General features: G+C 36.7%; 1 protein-coding gene across 11 annotated transcripts in view; it reads right to left on the bottom strand.

Moving 5' to 3' along the window:
- dock9b (dedicator of cytokinesis 9b) overlaps positions 1–18156 on the bottom strand; it is a 189208-nt gene that overhangs the window by 84033 nt on the left and 87019 nt on the right. For all 11 annotated transcript variants that reach the window (XM_073953768.1, XM_073953764.1, XM_068221915.2 and 8 more), the window contains exons 5-11: positions 17789–17858; positions 14425–14520; positions 12667–12801; positions 8533–8707; positions 5301–5356; positions 1221–1295; positions 990–1130 (exon numbers count right to left, since the gene is read on the bottom strand). In XM_073953768.1, the coding sequence (XP_073809869.1) occupies positions 990–1130; positions 1221–1295; positions 5301–5356; positions 8533–8707; positions 12667–12801; positions 14425–14520; positions 17789–17858 (748 nt within the window). The remainder of the gene's footprint in view (positions 1–989; positions 1131–1220; positions 1296–5300; positions 5357–8532; positions 8708–12666; positions 12802–14424; positions 14521–17788; positions 17859–18156) is intronic.

Raw genomic sequence — 18156 nt, forward strand, 5'->3', positions numbered from 1 at the left:
TTCAGTTTAAGTTCAGTTCAGTTTAGCTCAGTTCAGTGTGGTTAATAATCACTATTGAGAGTCCAAACACTGAAGAGCAAATCCATCGATGCGTAGCTTTACAGATCCCGAACCATGCAAGCCATTGGTGACATACTGTGAAAATGTCCTTGCTCTGTTAAACATCATTTGGGAAATATTTAAAAAGTAGCTCTAAAGTTTCTTTTTGGTTTAACATAAAAGAAAAATTTTTGAAGAATGCTGAAAACTGGTTCCCACTGACATCCATAGTATGTTTTTTTCCTACTTCTTAAGTTATTTTTCAACTACAACACAAATTTATTATGAAAGTGCACTTTAATCATATTTCAGAGGCAGTACAAGTTGTTAAGCAAAGTACATACTGTAGACAGTAAAACTGAATTAAAGTCATACTTAAGCAGGTAAAAAACATCAATCTTAAGGTAAACTAACTGCATTTAATAAAAAACTATTATATATTTGAAGTCAACTGCAAATATAATGCATTTATGTTTCAAAAATATGACATTTATTTCAAATGTAACTAATGTTAACAATCATTTAAAGTATATTTTAGTGCACATTAATTGCCTATCTGTACATTAAGCAGTACACTATTGTAAATATAATAGCAGCAAGTATGGAAGTACACATAAAGATGTATTATAATAAAACATAAGTGAATTAAAGAGTAATAACTGGTCTTGCTGTAAACTATGAAACATTTTAAATAATGTGTTCAAAACATTACATGTAATTCACCCTTAAGTGTGTTTTAATGTATATTACTTCCGTAAAAAGTACACTTTATAAAAGCATTCTGAATTTCACAATGGTATAGGGGGCTGAGCATTAAATCTATACACAATTCTCCCTCTTTCCCATGAAGTTTGGCTGGTTCCCACAGCACATCCCTCATCACTGACAGTAACGCCCAGCCAAAGAAAAGAGCTTTAAAACCACAGAAGCGCTGTGTGTGTGAATCTTACATTAGTAGTAGGTCCCTCCTCATTCTCTGCAACACAGCTTTGAAGGTTGAAGGACAGATCGTTGCAGCAAACCAAAACTCTCTTTCCAAACTTCTCCTCGAACTGCTTCACGTCAGGTTCAATGCCAGACAAATCCAGTCTCTACAGGCCAAAACAAACACGCAAAGAGCTCCAAACCAGCAGCTCATCATGTGATTTAATGGACTGTTTATTATTAGAGCTGTGGCTTACCTGTGTGTCAGGATCTAAAGTGAAGAGTTTCAGACGAGTCTCACTCCTCATCTTGGACTCGATATCTCTTGCACTCTGAAAAGAAATAAACAGGATGCCAGTTGCTAATTATCAATGTTGATGTCCTGTTCCAGCATTATGCATGAGAAAATGACTATTTTGTTCTGATTTGTAGTAAAACATCAAACAAACGCTCATGCATATTTCAATAAAACAATGCTTAACCACATTCAGCAGACATTGCAAAGTCCTGTCTGCGGAGGATGAGGATACAGGCATTTGACTGGCCTGCCTGCAGTCCCGACCTGTCTCCAACAGAGAATGTGTGGTGCATTTTGAAGCACATTAAATATTCATCAAAGGCAGCAACACCAAAGCTCCAAAAATACAAATTTATTAAATTAAAAAAGCTGACACAAAGCGTGTAACATTTCGAGCCACACGGCTCTTCATCAGACTGTGTGGCTCAAAACGTTACACGCTTTGAGTCAGCTTTTTTAATTTAATAAATTTGTATTTTTATAGCTTTGCTGTTGCTGCATTTAATGAATATTTAATTTGCACCTTTTGCGTTTTTTGGCTGAGCACCCAGTTAAGAGGGATGTGTGTGCTTTTGTACAGTTTTTGCATTTTGAAGCCAAAAATGTGACAACGAAGACTTTTATCGATTGCCCACTTTAAGACTTTGCAGGAACAATGGGACAAAATTACATCTGGAACACTTCATCACTCGGTGTCTTCCGTCCCTAATCGTCTTTTAAGTAAATAGTTAAAGTTTAAGGAAAGTTAAAGTTACGAGGAACACATTAAATAATGTTTGCTGTATTGTCTGCAATGAAATACAGGTCAATATAAATTTAGAAATCACTGCTTTCTTTTTTTATTTGCGTTTCCCGTACTGTCCCAACTTTCTGATTTGGGTTTGTATGTATAATTTTTTTAAGTTAGGGTGAGTTATTTATAAAACAAAATACATGTAGTTATTAGGCATGTAAGTTTACATGATGCAATCCATGATCGATTGTTGTTTTAATGAATTATCGATTAATCGCTAAGTCTAATTATTAACCTTAATAATGCAAAATGTAAGACAGGATGTGCAAATGACGCTCAAAACACAAGTATCATCCAAAGTGAAATGTTTTTATGCAAATAAAAATCTTGTAGGATTGTAAAAAGAATCAGTATAATGTATTAACTAATATAAAACATGTAAAAAGTGTCAGTTGTCACTGGCAACATCTGCGTGTGCATGTATAGATAAACAAATCATCTTTGCTTTGGTAAGTGTGTAATTTTCTTACCAAATGTGCATATGTAACCCAGACGGTCCTACACCACGCAACCCGCTCTGAGCTTGGATCGAACCAGCAACTTTCCGCATGAAAGTCAGTTGCTCTACCAAGGAGGCTAAATTGCATGGCCTCCAACTTCTGTCAGGTGTGAGGTTTATTAGCACTGTACTTCACTAGCTGGTCTCCGCTACACTCATCCCCTAAACCTCATTCCCATCCGGGTCACGGCACCAATGTAATCCCGACGGTCCTACACCACCCAAACCCCTCTGAGCTGCAATTGAACCGGCAACCTTCCGCATGGGAGTCAGTTGTTCTAACAAGGAGGCTAAAGACCATGGCCTCCAGCATCTGTCAGAGGAGTGAGGTTTACCTGCACTTCACAAGCTGGCCTCTGCTACACTCACCCACCTAAACCTCACTCCCTTCTGGGTTGTGGAAACAATGTTACCCCTGCGGTCCAACACCACCCAAACCCCTCTGAGCTGGGATCAAATCGGCGACCTTCCGCATGGGAGTCGGTTGCTCTAACAAGGAGGCTAAAGAACATGGCCTCTAGCGTCTGTCAGAGAAGTGAGGTTTACCTGCACTTCACTAGCTGGCCTCCGCTACAACACCCCCAATACCTCAGTCCCTTCCGGATCGCGGCAACAATGTAACCCCGACGGTCCACCCAAACCACTCTGTGTACACCACCCAAACCACTCCGAGCTGCGATCAAACCGGCGACCTTCTGCATGGGATTTTCGGAAAATTCTGAATTTGTGATTAACAATTTGCTAATGCTGTCCTCAATTGACGTGATGCAATACTTTGCCATCTAAGCTAATTGCCAATCACAAACACAGGGAAAGCTAACCAATCACAACACATTTAATTTTTTAGAAGGCGGGCTTTCATCAGTCCTGGTACTTGTCGAGCCGTTAGTGGCATTCTGGGAAGAAAGTTATTATAATAACTTAATTCTATGACAATAATAAATGTTTTTTTAGAACCACCAGATCATGAGAACATATGCTAGTACACACCCTTAAACAGAATCAAGACTTGTATAAACCATAATAGAATGTGTTTAATAAACTCATGCTTGCTCGCTTGATTTTTCCCTCATATCTGCTGTACACCGTGCTTAAACCACATGCAACTCAAACATGGCCGGCTAGTGAAGTGCTATGCAGGTAAACCTCACTCCTCTGATCTCAAAAGGTGTTCTAGCGACAGATGATAGAGGCCATGGTCTTTAGTTGTTAGTGCAACCGACTCCCATACAAAAAATCGCCGGTTCGATCCCAGCTTAGACAGGGTTGGGTGCAGTATGACCGATGGGTTACATGTAGGGGCTTGTCTGGGATGAAAGTGGGGTTTAGGGGTATGAGTGTAATGGAGGCCAGCTAGCGAATAGCTATGCAGGTAAACCTCACTCCTCTGACCTCAAATGGTGTTCTAGCGACAGATGCTTTTTGATAACTTTAACATTTTACAGTTGAGAACTGCTGTTTGTTAACAGTACATTTCTGTTCAATACAACCAATACAGTATATGGTAAACATGTTTACAGTCATTTTCTTTAAAAAGAGCAGTTGTGAGTGTAAATTCCTTTACAGTAAACTACTGTTTAGATCAGGGGTCACCAATCTTGGTCCTGGAGGGCTGTTGTCCCTGCAGGGTTTAGCTCCAACTTGCCTCAACACACCTGCCTGGGTGTTTCAAGTATATCTACTATGACCTTGATTAGCTTGTTTAGGTGTGTTTGATTAGGGTTGGAGCTAAACTCTGCAGGACACTGGCCCTCCGGGAACAAGTTTGGTGACCCCTGGTGTAGATTAATCACAGGCCTCCCTATTGTTACATATGTAATTTTTACATAAATCTTATAATTTTATTTATCATGAGGAAAAAATGAACCTGACTTGGCATTTAATTCTAATTTGCAATTATTAATTTATTCATTTTCCTTCATATAATGAATTCCTTCTTCATAATTCACCTGTACCACATGTCTATGGACTGTGGGGGAATCCAGAGCACCTGGAGGAAACCCATGTGTACCCAAGTAATTTTCTTTCTGTGAGCCACCATGCCACCAATTTGCAATTATATAGTTTTAAAAATGTTTAACCATTTTTTTTACGGTAAAAAAAGAACAGTCATAAAATTATAAAACATTTTAATGACCTGTGCTTTAAATTAAACTGCCCTCATTTGTACGTCACTTCAAATAAAAGTGTCTGCCAAATGAATAAATATAATGATAAGTTAAAGATTTAAGATAACTAAACCGCGAGGGGACATGTGAGAAAATATTCAAAGATAAGAGAGGAGAGGCGCCTAGACGATTGATTCCAAGGGGGAGAGAGAAGGAGGACAGGAGACTAAAGAGCAAGAGAGAGAGATGTGATGAGAAAGAGAGTGCGAATGTGTGTGTGTTTCCAAAGTGTGGGTGGTTCATTGTGGAAAGATTGGAAAACATTAGCCGAGAGGACTAAGGCTGGGTGGAAAATCTGTGGATGTGTAGAGAGAGGGCAGACAGTGAGGACGCCAGCATTGAGATCATACTACAGTCAAGACACAAGAGCCATAAACCAGTGCTCACTTTCAAACACACACACACACACACACACACACACACACACACACACACACACACACACACACACACACACACACACACACACACACACACACACACACACATTCAGCCTGTGAAACTGTAGATGATTGTTTGTGTAATCAACTAATCAGGAGATCATATGTGTCTATATGTGTGTCTGCGTGTTCACAATACCTGGAAGCTATCCTGAAAGTTCCCTGGAGAGATGTCTGTCTTGCCCATCTCATCATCTGTGTGAGAGAAAACACACATGCTGGATTGAAACACACAAAACCAGCAAAGCAGTGGTACAGCACACAGACATTAGTCTCAATGTCTACAAATCAACATGCAGCGAGCGCCTGTAGCAAACGCTCAAATAACAGTGATAACTGATTAAAACAAACACTAAATACTGGTTGCCCAAACATTAAAGCCGTACATTTTTATCATGAATAAATTTTTTTATATCAGTGTGGGTGAATGCATTCTGGGTTGTTAGTGCACATTAGTGGTCGCCAACTTTTTAAGCAACGCTGGTTCAAGAAGTTAGTTTCCCATCATTTTTTTCAATAGGGATTTTTAAAAGGGATTGTTCACGCAACAATACAATTTCAGCCAACATTTACACACCCTTCGCAAAACCTATTTGAGTTTCTTTCTTCTGTTGAACACAAAAGAAGTACACATTGTCATTTTTATGGTCAAACTATGGTCTCAGCTGTCAGGATTTTGCCACTTTGGTCTTGTTAATTCTTGTTTCTGGATGTGAAGTCCAGACACTAGTCCTGTCATGTCTTGTTTGTTATGCTTAGCTCGAGTTTTCTCGGGTCGAGCACTTATTTTCTGTCATTGTGTGTCTTTTGTCTTTGTACGAGCGCCGTCTTGGCTGCCCTTGGATCGTGTGCGCTACCACTTTATGCGTGATCCTTGCTCTAGATGCGTGGTCTCGTCCTGGTGTGTTTGTTGTTTTGTTCACAGCATGGTGTTTTCAACCAGTCTAGTTGGTTTTAGTTGGCGGTGGGATTGGATCATGCATGTCGCATGTGAGTGCACGGTCAGTGCTTTATTTGTTGTGTGCTCGTGTCTTCTGTTCAGTCTTCTGTTGGTGTTGTGTTTAGCATGTGGTTAATTTTTACATGTCCCACATGCTTTAGTGTTTTAAGTGAACACGAGGTTAATGAGTTTTCTCATTGGGTGCATGTTCTAGTCCGGTTTTACGTAAGCACATGGCTTGTGTTTTTCTTTGTGTCATATGCTCTCCTGTCTATTGTCTAGTCCCATTCTCCTAGTAAACCCATAATTAGTTTATTCAGTTTAACAGTTTGTTTGTTAATTCTTTCTCTTTAAGCTGCGGTCACACTGCACTTTTCTCAACATAGACTTCCATTCATACGCACGCGAATGCGTCAGACCAGAAACGCAAGCTTGTGCGACAAGTTTCGCAGTTCACTGCGTTAAAAAGTTCAAGCTTGGTGGACTCTGACCCGTGAAATTGCATCACTTGACTGCGTGAGACCAATCGTGAATAAAAACATGACCTCTCTGGACAGAATTTTGAAATATGGATCAATCGCTCGCTCATTTAAATGTCCAATCATCTTGTTTAATTTCGCCCATTTTTGGAGCGCCATACAACAGAATTTCGTAAGCTCAATCTCTAGTGTGACTGCGGCATTATAGTCTCCTCTTGTCTGCTGCTCAGTGCCTGTTAGTCACACACCTTTATCCTGTCTATTCTTGTTTAAGTCCTAGGGTCCGTTCTTCATACCTTGCTTAAATGTTCAAAGATGATTTGACAGATCCTGGATCCTTTAATCTTGATAACTGATCTCTGGCTAATTTGGTTCTTCAAATAAGTTCGTGAATCAGATTAAAATGTCTGGATGAACTGATCTGAGATCGCTGCATGCATTGTGAAAGACAGATCTATCAATCCTCGTAATCCTGATCAGCAATGCAACGATTGGCTAACAAAACAGCAGCGTAATGACATCATCTGATTAGTATTCAATTATTAATGTGAGCAAATTTCTATCTGACATTTTTGTCAAAACTGACTTATTGACATATTCTTATTAAATGACAACTTATTTACATTATGGGAAGTTTTTATAAGTTATTTACATTATAAGACTTTTTATTTAAAAAACAAATGTTACACACACACACACACACACACACACACATATATATATATATATATGCTTTCAGTATTACCTTTGCTTGATAAGACTCTAAGATAAGAAATAAGTCTGCTCCCGAGCAAGTTTGAGCTTCCAGACCTGTTGCTATGACAACAACTCGCTGAAGAGTTTTGAAGAACGAAATGATCCTGGATTGTGTCAAATCATAAATAACCAAATCCAGCTAATTGAGTAATCCAAGTATGAAGAACGAACCTCTGATCCCTGCCATCCTGCCCAGTCCAGTTTTTTGTCTTTTTGTGTTTTAGTTATGTTTTCCCCTCGGGGTAGTATTTGTTGCCTTTTGTTTTATTTTATAATTAATAAACCCATTCTTAGTCTGTATTTGAGTCCTCGCCCCTTTTCCACCCACCGGCCGTGACAGCAGCAACCAGCTTTGTTCAAAATATCTTCTTTTGTGCTGACTATCCCTTTACACCATTATAAGCCAAGTATCAAATTAATATTTTAAAGCAAACCAATCAACATTGGTGCTCAAAACATATATGTCTTCAAAGGGTTTGCTAAAGTCTGTAAATAGTTGTTAGGGACATTCTGACCACAAGATTCAACTCAGGTTTCTCCTTCGATATGTTGGATTTTCACATATTTTATTGCATAAATCGATGTGAGGTAACAAAAAATTTATCTTCAGCAATCTGTATGGTTTGTGTATCATTCATGATTTGTTAGCCACCATTCTTTAATAATTAGGGTCAGAAGTTTGTACAAATCCCAAGCCCTGAATATGACTAATGGCAGCAGTCATGCTTGCCTTAGCAAGCTCCACAAGTAATTAGTAACATTTGGTTCTGAGCTCTTATTGGCCGGCAGGTGTTTGTTGTTTTATACGAGGCGGGAAGAAAGGAATGTGCTGTCTCCTTTGAAATTCATCAAATGTAAATAAAGACTCCCAACCTCCTCTGCAGTGTGAAATCCAAAGGGTTTAAGAGGTGTTAAGTGTTACTGTTTGCGTATGGCTACGTGTGCGTCACTTCACAAGTCCTGGGTATATGGATCTATCTATTAAAAGACGCTTAAAGTGAGTGGGTGGTCTCTTCAAAGAACATATACACATATATGAGACGTGACCACACCGGCTGGCTCTGCAAACACATGTCTGTGCTCTCAAACTGTGTCAACAATCTTGTATTATTGTTCAGTCAACAGATTCCACCTGTATCAGCGAACATACATGACATCAGACACACAGACACTCTCTTGCTGGTTCACATACACACCATCATGCAACTCTCCATTTCTTCTTTCCTGCATGGCAAGTTCAAAGCTGCTGTGGAGGATCTTGTTGAGGGTGCTGATCCAGTCATCCATCTCTCCTTCACTGTCTGCAGCTAGAAGATAAGTGCTTTTATCCTGCATCTTCAGCTCAAAAGCGAAACGCCGCACCTTACTGTTCTGCACACATGGACACAGAGAAAAAGACATTTAAAGGGGACCTATGTCTCTTTTTACAAGTTGTAAAATAAGTTGGTGTATTTAAGTGTGTATGTTAATTTTCAGCTTAAAGTACCCCACAAATAATCTTGAAACTGCCCCCTGTTAGGCATAGATTGATATTGTGCTTATTTTACTTTAAATTCAAAAGACATTGTGCTTCCTGCCCTCTTTTCAAAAGAGGGCTGAGCTACAAATGCATATGTGTCAGCTAACGTTATCTCTGTTAAAAAAGAAGTGGCTCAGAACAAGCTATTCTATGGAGACTACAGTGTTAATTTGTGCATCCTAAATCTCAACATCTATAACACTGACATTTTCTTCAGCAGCTATGTTGTGAAAACTCTAATGGCGGACTGCTGCTTCTCACTTAGGGCTGTTTATGCTAATTTGAGAAATAGAGAGAGATCATCACTAAAGAGTAGGACTTTCCCACTACTATGAATGTCAATCAAAGTGTTTCTGCAGACTATGTTTATAAAGTGTGATTATAAAAATATAGAATGAATTCATTTTTACCATTAGATGCTGGTTATATTCACACACTGCTGCAACACAACTGTGCTCAAGCCACTTGAAAGTGATGTTTGCTTTTGGAGTTGTCCTAAAATTGTTAATGATTGAATTCTGCTTTTTCAGTTATTATCAAAAGTGCTGGAAAAACAAAATCAGAGTACAGTGATAAGATTTATAACGCCTTTGACTCTCTGTGGTCATTAAAAATTCCAGGATGTCCTTCGAAAAAGAGTAGGGGTTTAATGCCGGCATCCTGGCCAAATCTGCCCACTGGCCTCTGTCCATCATGGCCTCCTAACCCTCCCCATATCATAATTGGATTCATCACTCTGTCTCCTCTCTACCAATCAGCTGGTGTGTGGTGTGCGGTCTGGTGCAAAATGGCTGCTGTCGCGTCATCCAGGTGGATGCTGCACACTGCTGGTGGATAAGGAGATTCCCCCCTATGTGTAAAGCGCTTTGAGTGCCTAGAAAAGTGCTATATCACTATAAAGAATTATTATCATTATTATTATTATTATTATTATTGTTATTGTTATTATATATATATATATATATATATATATATATATATATATATATATATATATATATATATATATATATATATATATATATAATACTGATTGTGGAGTAATGAACAGATGTAAACAATGTATAGTAGATCTTTAATTGTGCTTATTATTATCAAAAATGCTAATGTGCATTATGCATTATTTGTATGGATTAATAGTGCAAACTGGGATGGAGAATATAGTGTGCTACTAAGCAAAGAATGAAACTTTTATGTCCACGTGTTATCCGTTTAATTCATTGGTTTATCTGGTATTACAGAAAACGTTGGTTTTAAAACCTTGAATTTTTATTAAAAAAAAGAACAATTATAGTCCCATGCCTACTTCTAATACTACCAATTCTATACCAATACTTTAATAAGTTTTTATTGATTTTACATAAGAATGTAGCTGTAAATGTAAAGTCAGTAATGTGCAAATAAAATGCAAACATTTTTCGTTTAGCTCCTTTTGAAATTTTGATTATCTCTGCAAAACTTAAAGCAAATGGAGAACTTCGATATTTCAAAATGCCAAAATGCAACAAAATGTCCAATATTAAATACTTAATATGGCAAAACAAAGTTAATATTTTTGTAAAAGATACTTTAATAATCTTTGTTTTACTAGCCACTCTTTTTTGTAGTTAATTTGCGTAGAATAGTGGTTTATTTAGTCTGGGAAAATAATCAAAGACACAGGAGAGTCTGAGAAGTCCAATTTGACTTGATCTCCATTTATTATCATTGCAAATCTAGAAGAACAATTGAGACGTTAGACATCTTGTGACTTTTATTCCTCAATGAGAATGCAAAAGTGCCGAAGACTTGTGAATTATTTTACATTTGATTAATTAAATGACAACTTTACACCAGAAGTGACTCTGGAAAAAAGCAAATTCATCCAGAAGAAATCTGAAAGTCATTTATTCCCAGACGACTGCTGAGGAATATCTGGCTCTTTCGCATGTGCACCTGTTGAAATGTTTAGGTTTTGGTACTAGAAATAACTTCTCTTTTGTCTTGAAATGTGGAAAACAGACCAAATGTCAAAAGACAGATGTTGAAAACAGACAAAACAGGCTGCGCATACCAAAAAGGACTACTTTATTCTTTCAGGAGGGCTGCTGAATTGAGGAATGTGATCAGATTTGCACTCTCACACTGAGCACCACAGGAGAACGTGGAAATATTTGACCCTGAGAGAAATCAAGCGTGAATTACAGTAGACTGGACTTCATATTTCCCTTTCTCTCTTTTTTTATTGTTCCCTTTCTCCACCGCCCTAAAGTAGCCCCATCTGAGGAACTGACCTTCCAAACATTGATATCCCCTCTTGGTCGAGACAAAGGAAGAGACTCATGAGGATGTTATTAGAGATCTGAGCTCCTTGTGTAAACTGCTTTGTGCTGGAGTAAATACACAAAACAAAGCATTTATTCTTCAGATGCCCTTGTGAACTTTAAAAGATTGTTCCTGGGGTCAAACAACTTAAGCTCTGTCTATCAAATTAGTCAAACGATGTTGATTATCACAGGGAATAATATCAATCTGATTTGATGCCTCAAATTTCAAAATAAACAGTAGATCTTAATTCAGTACATGACAAAACATGTCACGGTGATAAAACTTTTAGAAAAAAAAATCCCTTTTGTCTTATTTACCTTTCAAAGGTACAAATAAATATAGACTACATGACAAAAGTCTTGTTGCCTATCCAAGTTTTAAAAACAGCAAATAATAACTTGACTTCTAGTGGATCATTTGGTATCAGAAGGGGCTTTTATAAAAGGCAAAGGCCTCTAGATTACGCTTATTTTAGCAAAATAAAATATGATCATGCCTTAATGTTCTATTATTTAATTACAAAAGAAAGGTCTGACTTTGCTTAGACAAAAGTCATGTCACTTAACAGAAATAATGTACAGTATAGAATATAAAGTCATGGTGCAGTGAAAACAGAACTAATGTTGTGTATGACTCCCATGAGCTTGGAGGACTGCATCCATACATCTCTGCAGTGACTCAAATAACTTATTAATAAAATCATCTGGAATGGCGAAGAAAGCGTTCTTGCAGGACTCGCAGAGTTCATTAAGATTCTTTGGATTTGGACCCAAGACATGCTCAATAATGTTCATGTCTGGTGACTAGGCTATTCAATCCTTGACGTTCTTTGCTTTTAAGAACTTTAATGTGAAGGCTGAAGTATGAGAAGGAGCGCTATCCTGCTGAAGAATACTGTGGTTTGTAATGTAATGGGCAGCAAAAATGTCTTGACACCTCAAGCTGTTGATGTTGCCATCCTCAGATCTCTCACATGCTGACAGTGCTAACCACTGAGCCGCTGTGTCGACTTGGTTGCTCCAACACTTAAAGTTTTAATTTTATAGCGAAACAAATGTGTTGTTCATTTGCATGAAGAATTTAAGATGCTGATCACAGTCAATATACAGTATGCTGTATATAATATGTATACCAGCTTATATCAGCTTCCAAAAACGATCAGATGTGCTCCAACATTAGGCACATTCAGGTCAAGACTGAAAACACATCTGTTTAGCTGTACCTGCTGAATAAGCACTGTGCTACATCCAACAGATCGCACTATTGTGTCTTTCTTTTCTTTTCCATTCTTTTATAACCTGTTTTAACACATTTAATCTGTTTTAATGTGTTAATAATTTTTCATTATTTATTTTAATTTCCTTATACTTCTCTTTTATTCCTGTTTATGTAAAGCACTTTGAATTGCCACTGTGTATGAAATGTGCTTTATAAATAAACTTGCCTTGCCTTAAATGCATTCAGTACATACTGTTACAAATATATCTGTTGTACTGCAAGTTACCTGGATGACACCCATGCAGGAGTCCAGGAAGATGGTTCCTTTGGGTTCTTTGGATATTTTCTCATCCTTGTAGAAGTTCAAATTGTACGATCCATCCCCCAGTTGGGTTAAGTGGAAATATCTTCTCTTAAAAGACTACAGGGAAACAAAATTGGGAGGGAATGAGAGAATACAGAAAACAAATGAGTAAAAAAACAGCATATGCAAACACTTTGTTTAGATGTTAAACTGGTGACTGTTCTAAAAATAACATCGGGGGGAAAAAGACCATGGGAAAATGGATCAGCTGGTAAGGCCACACTTCCTGTCCACTGAAACAATACATTGAAATAAGGCAGGATTTACTTGAAATTAATATTCTGGTAACACTTTACAATAAGGTTCATTAGTTAATGCATTTACTAACATGAACTAATCATGAACAACACATGTACAGCATTTATTAATCATAATTAAACATTTACTAATGCATTAGAAACATCCAAGTCAATGCTTGTTAACATTAGTTAATGCACCATGAGTTAACTGCATTTTCATTATCTAACGTTAACTAACATGAACAAATACAGTAGTAAATGTATTGTTCATTGTTTGTTCATGTTAGTAAATGCATTACTTAACATTAACTAATGAACCTTATTGTAAAGTGTGACCAATATTCTCTCAGAAACTGAATTTTATGAATTACAAAAAAAATTGCGTTAAATTAGAATTTCCAGTAAAATTATGTATTTTTGCAACTTTTCATTATCTGAATGAATGCCACTTGCTGAATTAAGAATTCATAGCTTACTAAAAAGTGTGTACTGTATAAGTATAATTTTTACATAATGATTTCACAATTTTTTTCATTAAACAAAAGTTTGAAGTAGAAACACTGAAATTGTTACTATGATGTATTTTTTTGGGAATAACATTGGCTTTTACAACAGCTAATTTTAACTTGTCATAACAAGGTCAAATTGCATACATAAAAATAAATGAAGTTTTTTTTTTCATATATGTTATGTTTTCTTTACATATACAGTTGAAGTCAGAATTATTAGCCCCCTTTTGATTTTTTTTTTCTTTTTTAAATATTTCCCAAATAATATTTGACAGAGCAAGGAAATTTTCACAGTATGTCTGATAATATTTTTTCTTATAGAAAAAGTCCTATTTGTTTTATTTTGGCAGAATAAAAGCAGTTTTGAATTTTTTAAAAACTATTTTTGGGACAAAATTATTATCCCCTTTAAGCTAATTTTTTTTTTCTCGATAGTATACAGAACAAACCATCGTTATAGAATAACTTGCCTAATTACCCTAACCTGCCTAGTTCACCTTATTAACCTAGTTAAGCCTTTAAATGTCACTTTAAGCTGTATAGAAGTGTCTTGAAAAATATCAAGTAAAATATTATTTACTGTCATCATGGCAAAGATAAAATAAATCAGTTATTAGAAATAGGTTTTTAAAAATATTATGCTTAGAAATGTGCTGAAACAATCTTCCCTCCATAAAACAGAAATTGGGGAAAAAATAAACAGGGCCGCTAATAATTCAGGGGGGCTAATAATTCTGACTTCAACTGTATGTTTTAATAACAGTATACTAATGTTTTATTTTCATAAATGTATATATAAATATAAATGTATATTAGTTTTCTATTGTTTACTTTATTTTCCACACACTACACACACAAAATAAACCTTATTCTGATTCTGATTCTGAAATACATCATCATCATCACATTGTCTGTGCATATGGCCAACTCACCTTCATGGTAACACTAATGGCACTGTTCATGTTTGCTTTGTACAGCCAGCCGTGTTTAGATACGCCCCCTCTTTGAGAACCCAATGATGCAGCATCCTTCAGAAAAAAAACAAACACACATAAGGCCCTTATACACCCACAAAACTGTGACTTCATCTGTTTCTTAAAGCCTGAATGCAAATGAAAAGTCGATATCTACAACAGTTTCCCACATTTGAGTCTCTCTCGACGCCCTCCTCCGTGTTTCAACATGAAGTCCATTTTCACCTGACCCCCTCAATTATTCATGCCCCCCCTCATCTCTACAGGGAGCAGCCTTCAAACTGAACAAACAAACTCCTTCCCTGAGCGAGCGCTTAGACAGGAAGGCAGACATGGAGCTGGAATTCTGGGAAATGTAGGTGAAACTCAATCAGGGGATCAGATAGCTCGGAGACAGCTGAGTCCTGCGTCTGCTCTTTCTCCAAGGCTAATGCGGTCCCAAAAGGCTCCGCACAAACGCATTGCTAATAAGCTGTGAGTTCCTTATTATTTATTTATTCAGCGTATCGGCCATTGAGAACAGAGGGAAGGAGAAGTCATCTGTTGTAATCCACTGATGAAGTACGAGGCATGGAAGTACAGTAGTGTGGTGAAAGGCATTTCCTTTACGCTACCGAGGAAACTGCTGGAGTTAAGATACAATAGCACATGCTCTTTCGTAATTGCAAAACAAATGTCTAGACAGAGCAAGTTTAAACAAATAAAGATGACCAAATTCTAGAGCTGCACACTAATTACGTTAATCACTACTCTGAATCATGTAAATGTACTTACATGTCTGTAATGGAAAATTTGAGGTTTTATTCAACCAAGGGATTGATATTTTTCAGCCCAGCGGACCTAAAGGGAAAGTTCACCTCTAAATGAAAATGTGCAGTTCATTTGCGCAGACTGAGACCATCTAATGTGTTTTTTTTATTTAGCCGGACATTATATATGATTAAAAGGAAAAATAGTTTCACAATTAATTGTTTCACATACATTGCTAAGTGACATTGACAGCTCCAAATAATGTTGAATGAGTCACATACTGTATTTATAATGTATTTTTCACCGAAAAAAAAAAAAAATTTTGTCTTAATATAATGATGTTTTCACGGCCGGGAAATCACACGTGACGTGAGCTGCTGACCGTGAGCTGTTATCACAGAGAGGGCGCGCGCGCGCTCTACTTAATGATAGACGCGCGCGAGTCTACTTTAGTGAACAGAACCTGCATATGTTGCAAGTAACAGGTAATACAGTTGTAAAAAATATTGTTTGTGGCACAGAGTGATCGTTTGGGAGCCGCCTGCGAAGTATAAACAAGCACTTAGCATTCAAAATGAAACAGAAAGTGTGCACGTCATTTAAATGATCATATTGCATTTTAGAGTTATGATTGTGGCAAGCATTTGAAATGTTTTTTCTTTTATAGTGAACACACAGTTGTGCATGAAAATAAATGTTTACAATGTCAGTATAACTACTCTAGCCTATATATTGTTGAATATAATCTGATAATGGCAAATGTCTGATTTTACCAGTGAATACATGTCTAATATGACAGATTCAAGCCTATATCTCAAACATAATAATTCAACATCAGAATTATTATAAGTAGAATAGAATTATTTATAAAAACCAGTAGACCTACACATAATATTATTATTGAGGTTGTGCCATATATTTGTTTTTACCATACCTTTATTTTACATCTACAGAATCGTGAGAAAATCGTGATCTTTATTTTTAGCAAAAAAAATTGCGATTCTCATTTTACCCAGAATCGTGCAGCTCTAATGGGGTATTGTGTGTAGAAGTTAATAAATGAACTTAATCCATTTTAGGTTAAGGCTGTAACATAAAAAAAGTTTAAAAAAAGTAAAGCGCTATAAATACTTTCCGGATGCACTTTACTTGCAAAGTTTCTTATAGTCAGTTAAAGGTGTGTTGAAATGTCTGTATCAACAGATATTAAGCAGACAGTCTACTAATACTCAAAAGGACCATCAAAATAAAGTGTTACCAATAGTTGTGAGCGAAACGGAAAATATCTAATGCTCCTGACAGTACATTGTGGTCTTATGAAGCGAAGCGATCCATCTGTGTAGAAAATAAACTATATTTATAACATTACTGCCTTCAGAAAGCAGCTTCTGCCAAAACTCTTGAGTGCATTCAGGAGAGTCTGGAGCATGAGACTCCTACTGCAATATGACTTGCATTTCATAAATGACTGAAAAACACGGTTTCAGCTAAGATGCACACAGTTCTACCTAACAAAAAAAGACATATATGTTAAAAGGCCTGTATATATATATATAATTAATAAATTACTAAATTTAAATTAAATACTATTCATTCATTCATTTTCTTTTCGGCTTAATCCCTTTATTAATCCAGGGTTGCCACAACAGATTAAATCGCCAACTTCTCCAGCATGTTTTTATGCAGCCGATGCCCTTCCAGCCGCAACCCATCTCTGGGAAACATCCACACACACTCATTCACACTCATACACTATGGACATGTCTTTGGACTGTGGGGGGAACCGGAGTACCCTGAGGAAACCCACACGAACGCAGGGAAAACATGCAAACTCCACACAGAAACACCAACTGATCCAGCCGAGGCTCGAACCAGCGGCCCAGCAACCTTCTTGCTGTGAGGCGACAGCACTACCTAATGCGCCACTGCGTCTCCTCAAAATACTATTCATATATTAAATAAATAATTATTATTAACAAATGAATAATTTAGTAAAAAATCTATTTTTAAATTAAAAACAGAAATAGAATAATAGAAATGGCCAGTTTTTTTAAATGATTTAGTTTTAAATTATTACATTTTAATTTTATACATTTGTGTCTATATAATAAAATAGCAATAGAATATAAAAAATAAAATCATTGCAAAAATGATGGCAAATTTTACATAAAAAATGTGTGCACCCCTAACACAGAAATTTAAATATGTGAATGAAAATTAAAACTTTGTATGTAAACAATCAAAATACACATCATTTGAAGTCACAAGGAATGTTTTTGGTTCCTTTTCTGGATTTGTCTCGGAACTATTGTTGTCTAACGAGGGTCAGTGTGCACTTGAATTTCCCCTAAAATATCTTAATTTGTGTTTAGAAGATGAATAAAGAACTCATAGGACTGAAAGGACAGGTAACTAGTAATTAATGAGTAATTAATAACTTAAAAAAGGTGAGTAATTAATAACAGCATTTTTATTTTTTAAATGTACTCACACTATTTAAATAACACCCATTTCCAAGTCAAATGTTTTTTCCAGGAATCACAGAAAACTATAATGGGTATTTGTGCCTTACCTCCTCCTTATCTGCATCCTCGTCCACCTCAAACACGTGACTAGCGAGCTTCTCTGGCCGAGGAACTTTACTGTAAAAGAAACAAGACATAAAACAAGACATAAAGTTCGCAATAGCATATTAAGTCTAATTGTAGTGGTGTAACTAGCATTACCTAAAATGCTCTGACTGTTTTCAGTTTATGATTATGTGGTTGCTACATTAAATGAAAAACATCCCATCAATGAGCTAAACTATTTGAGGCGTCATTTATGTCTGAAGCACTTACTATGTGTATGTGACTGTAAGTCAAGGGCACTGTTGCACTTATCACTCACACAGCTGTTGCAAAGCTCATGTGCATGTGCGAGTGCACTGTACAGTATGTC

Source organism: Danio rerio, chromosome 6, assembly GCF_049306965.1.
Source record: "Danio rerio strain Tuebingen ecotype United States chromosome 6, GRCz12tu, whole genome shotgun sequence".
Classification (NCBI taxonomy): domain Eukaryota; kingdom Metazoa; phylum Chordata; class Actinopteri; order Cypriniformes; family Danionidae; genus Danio; species Danio rerio.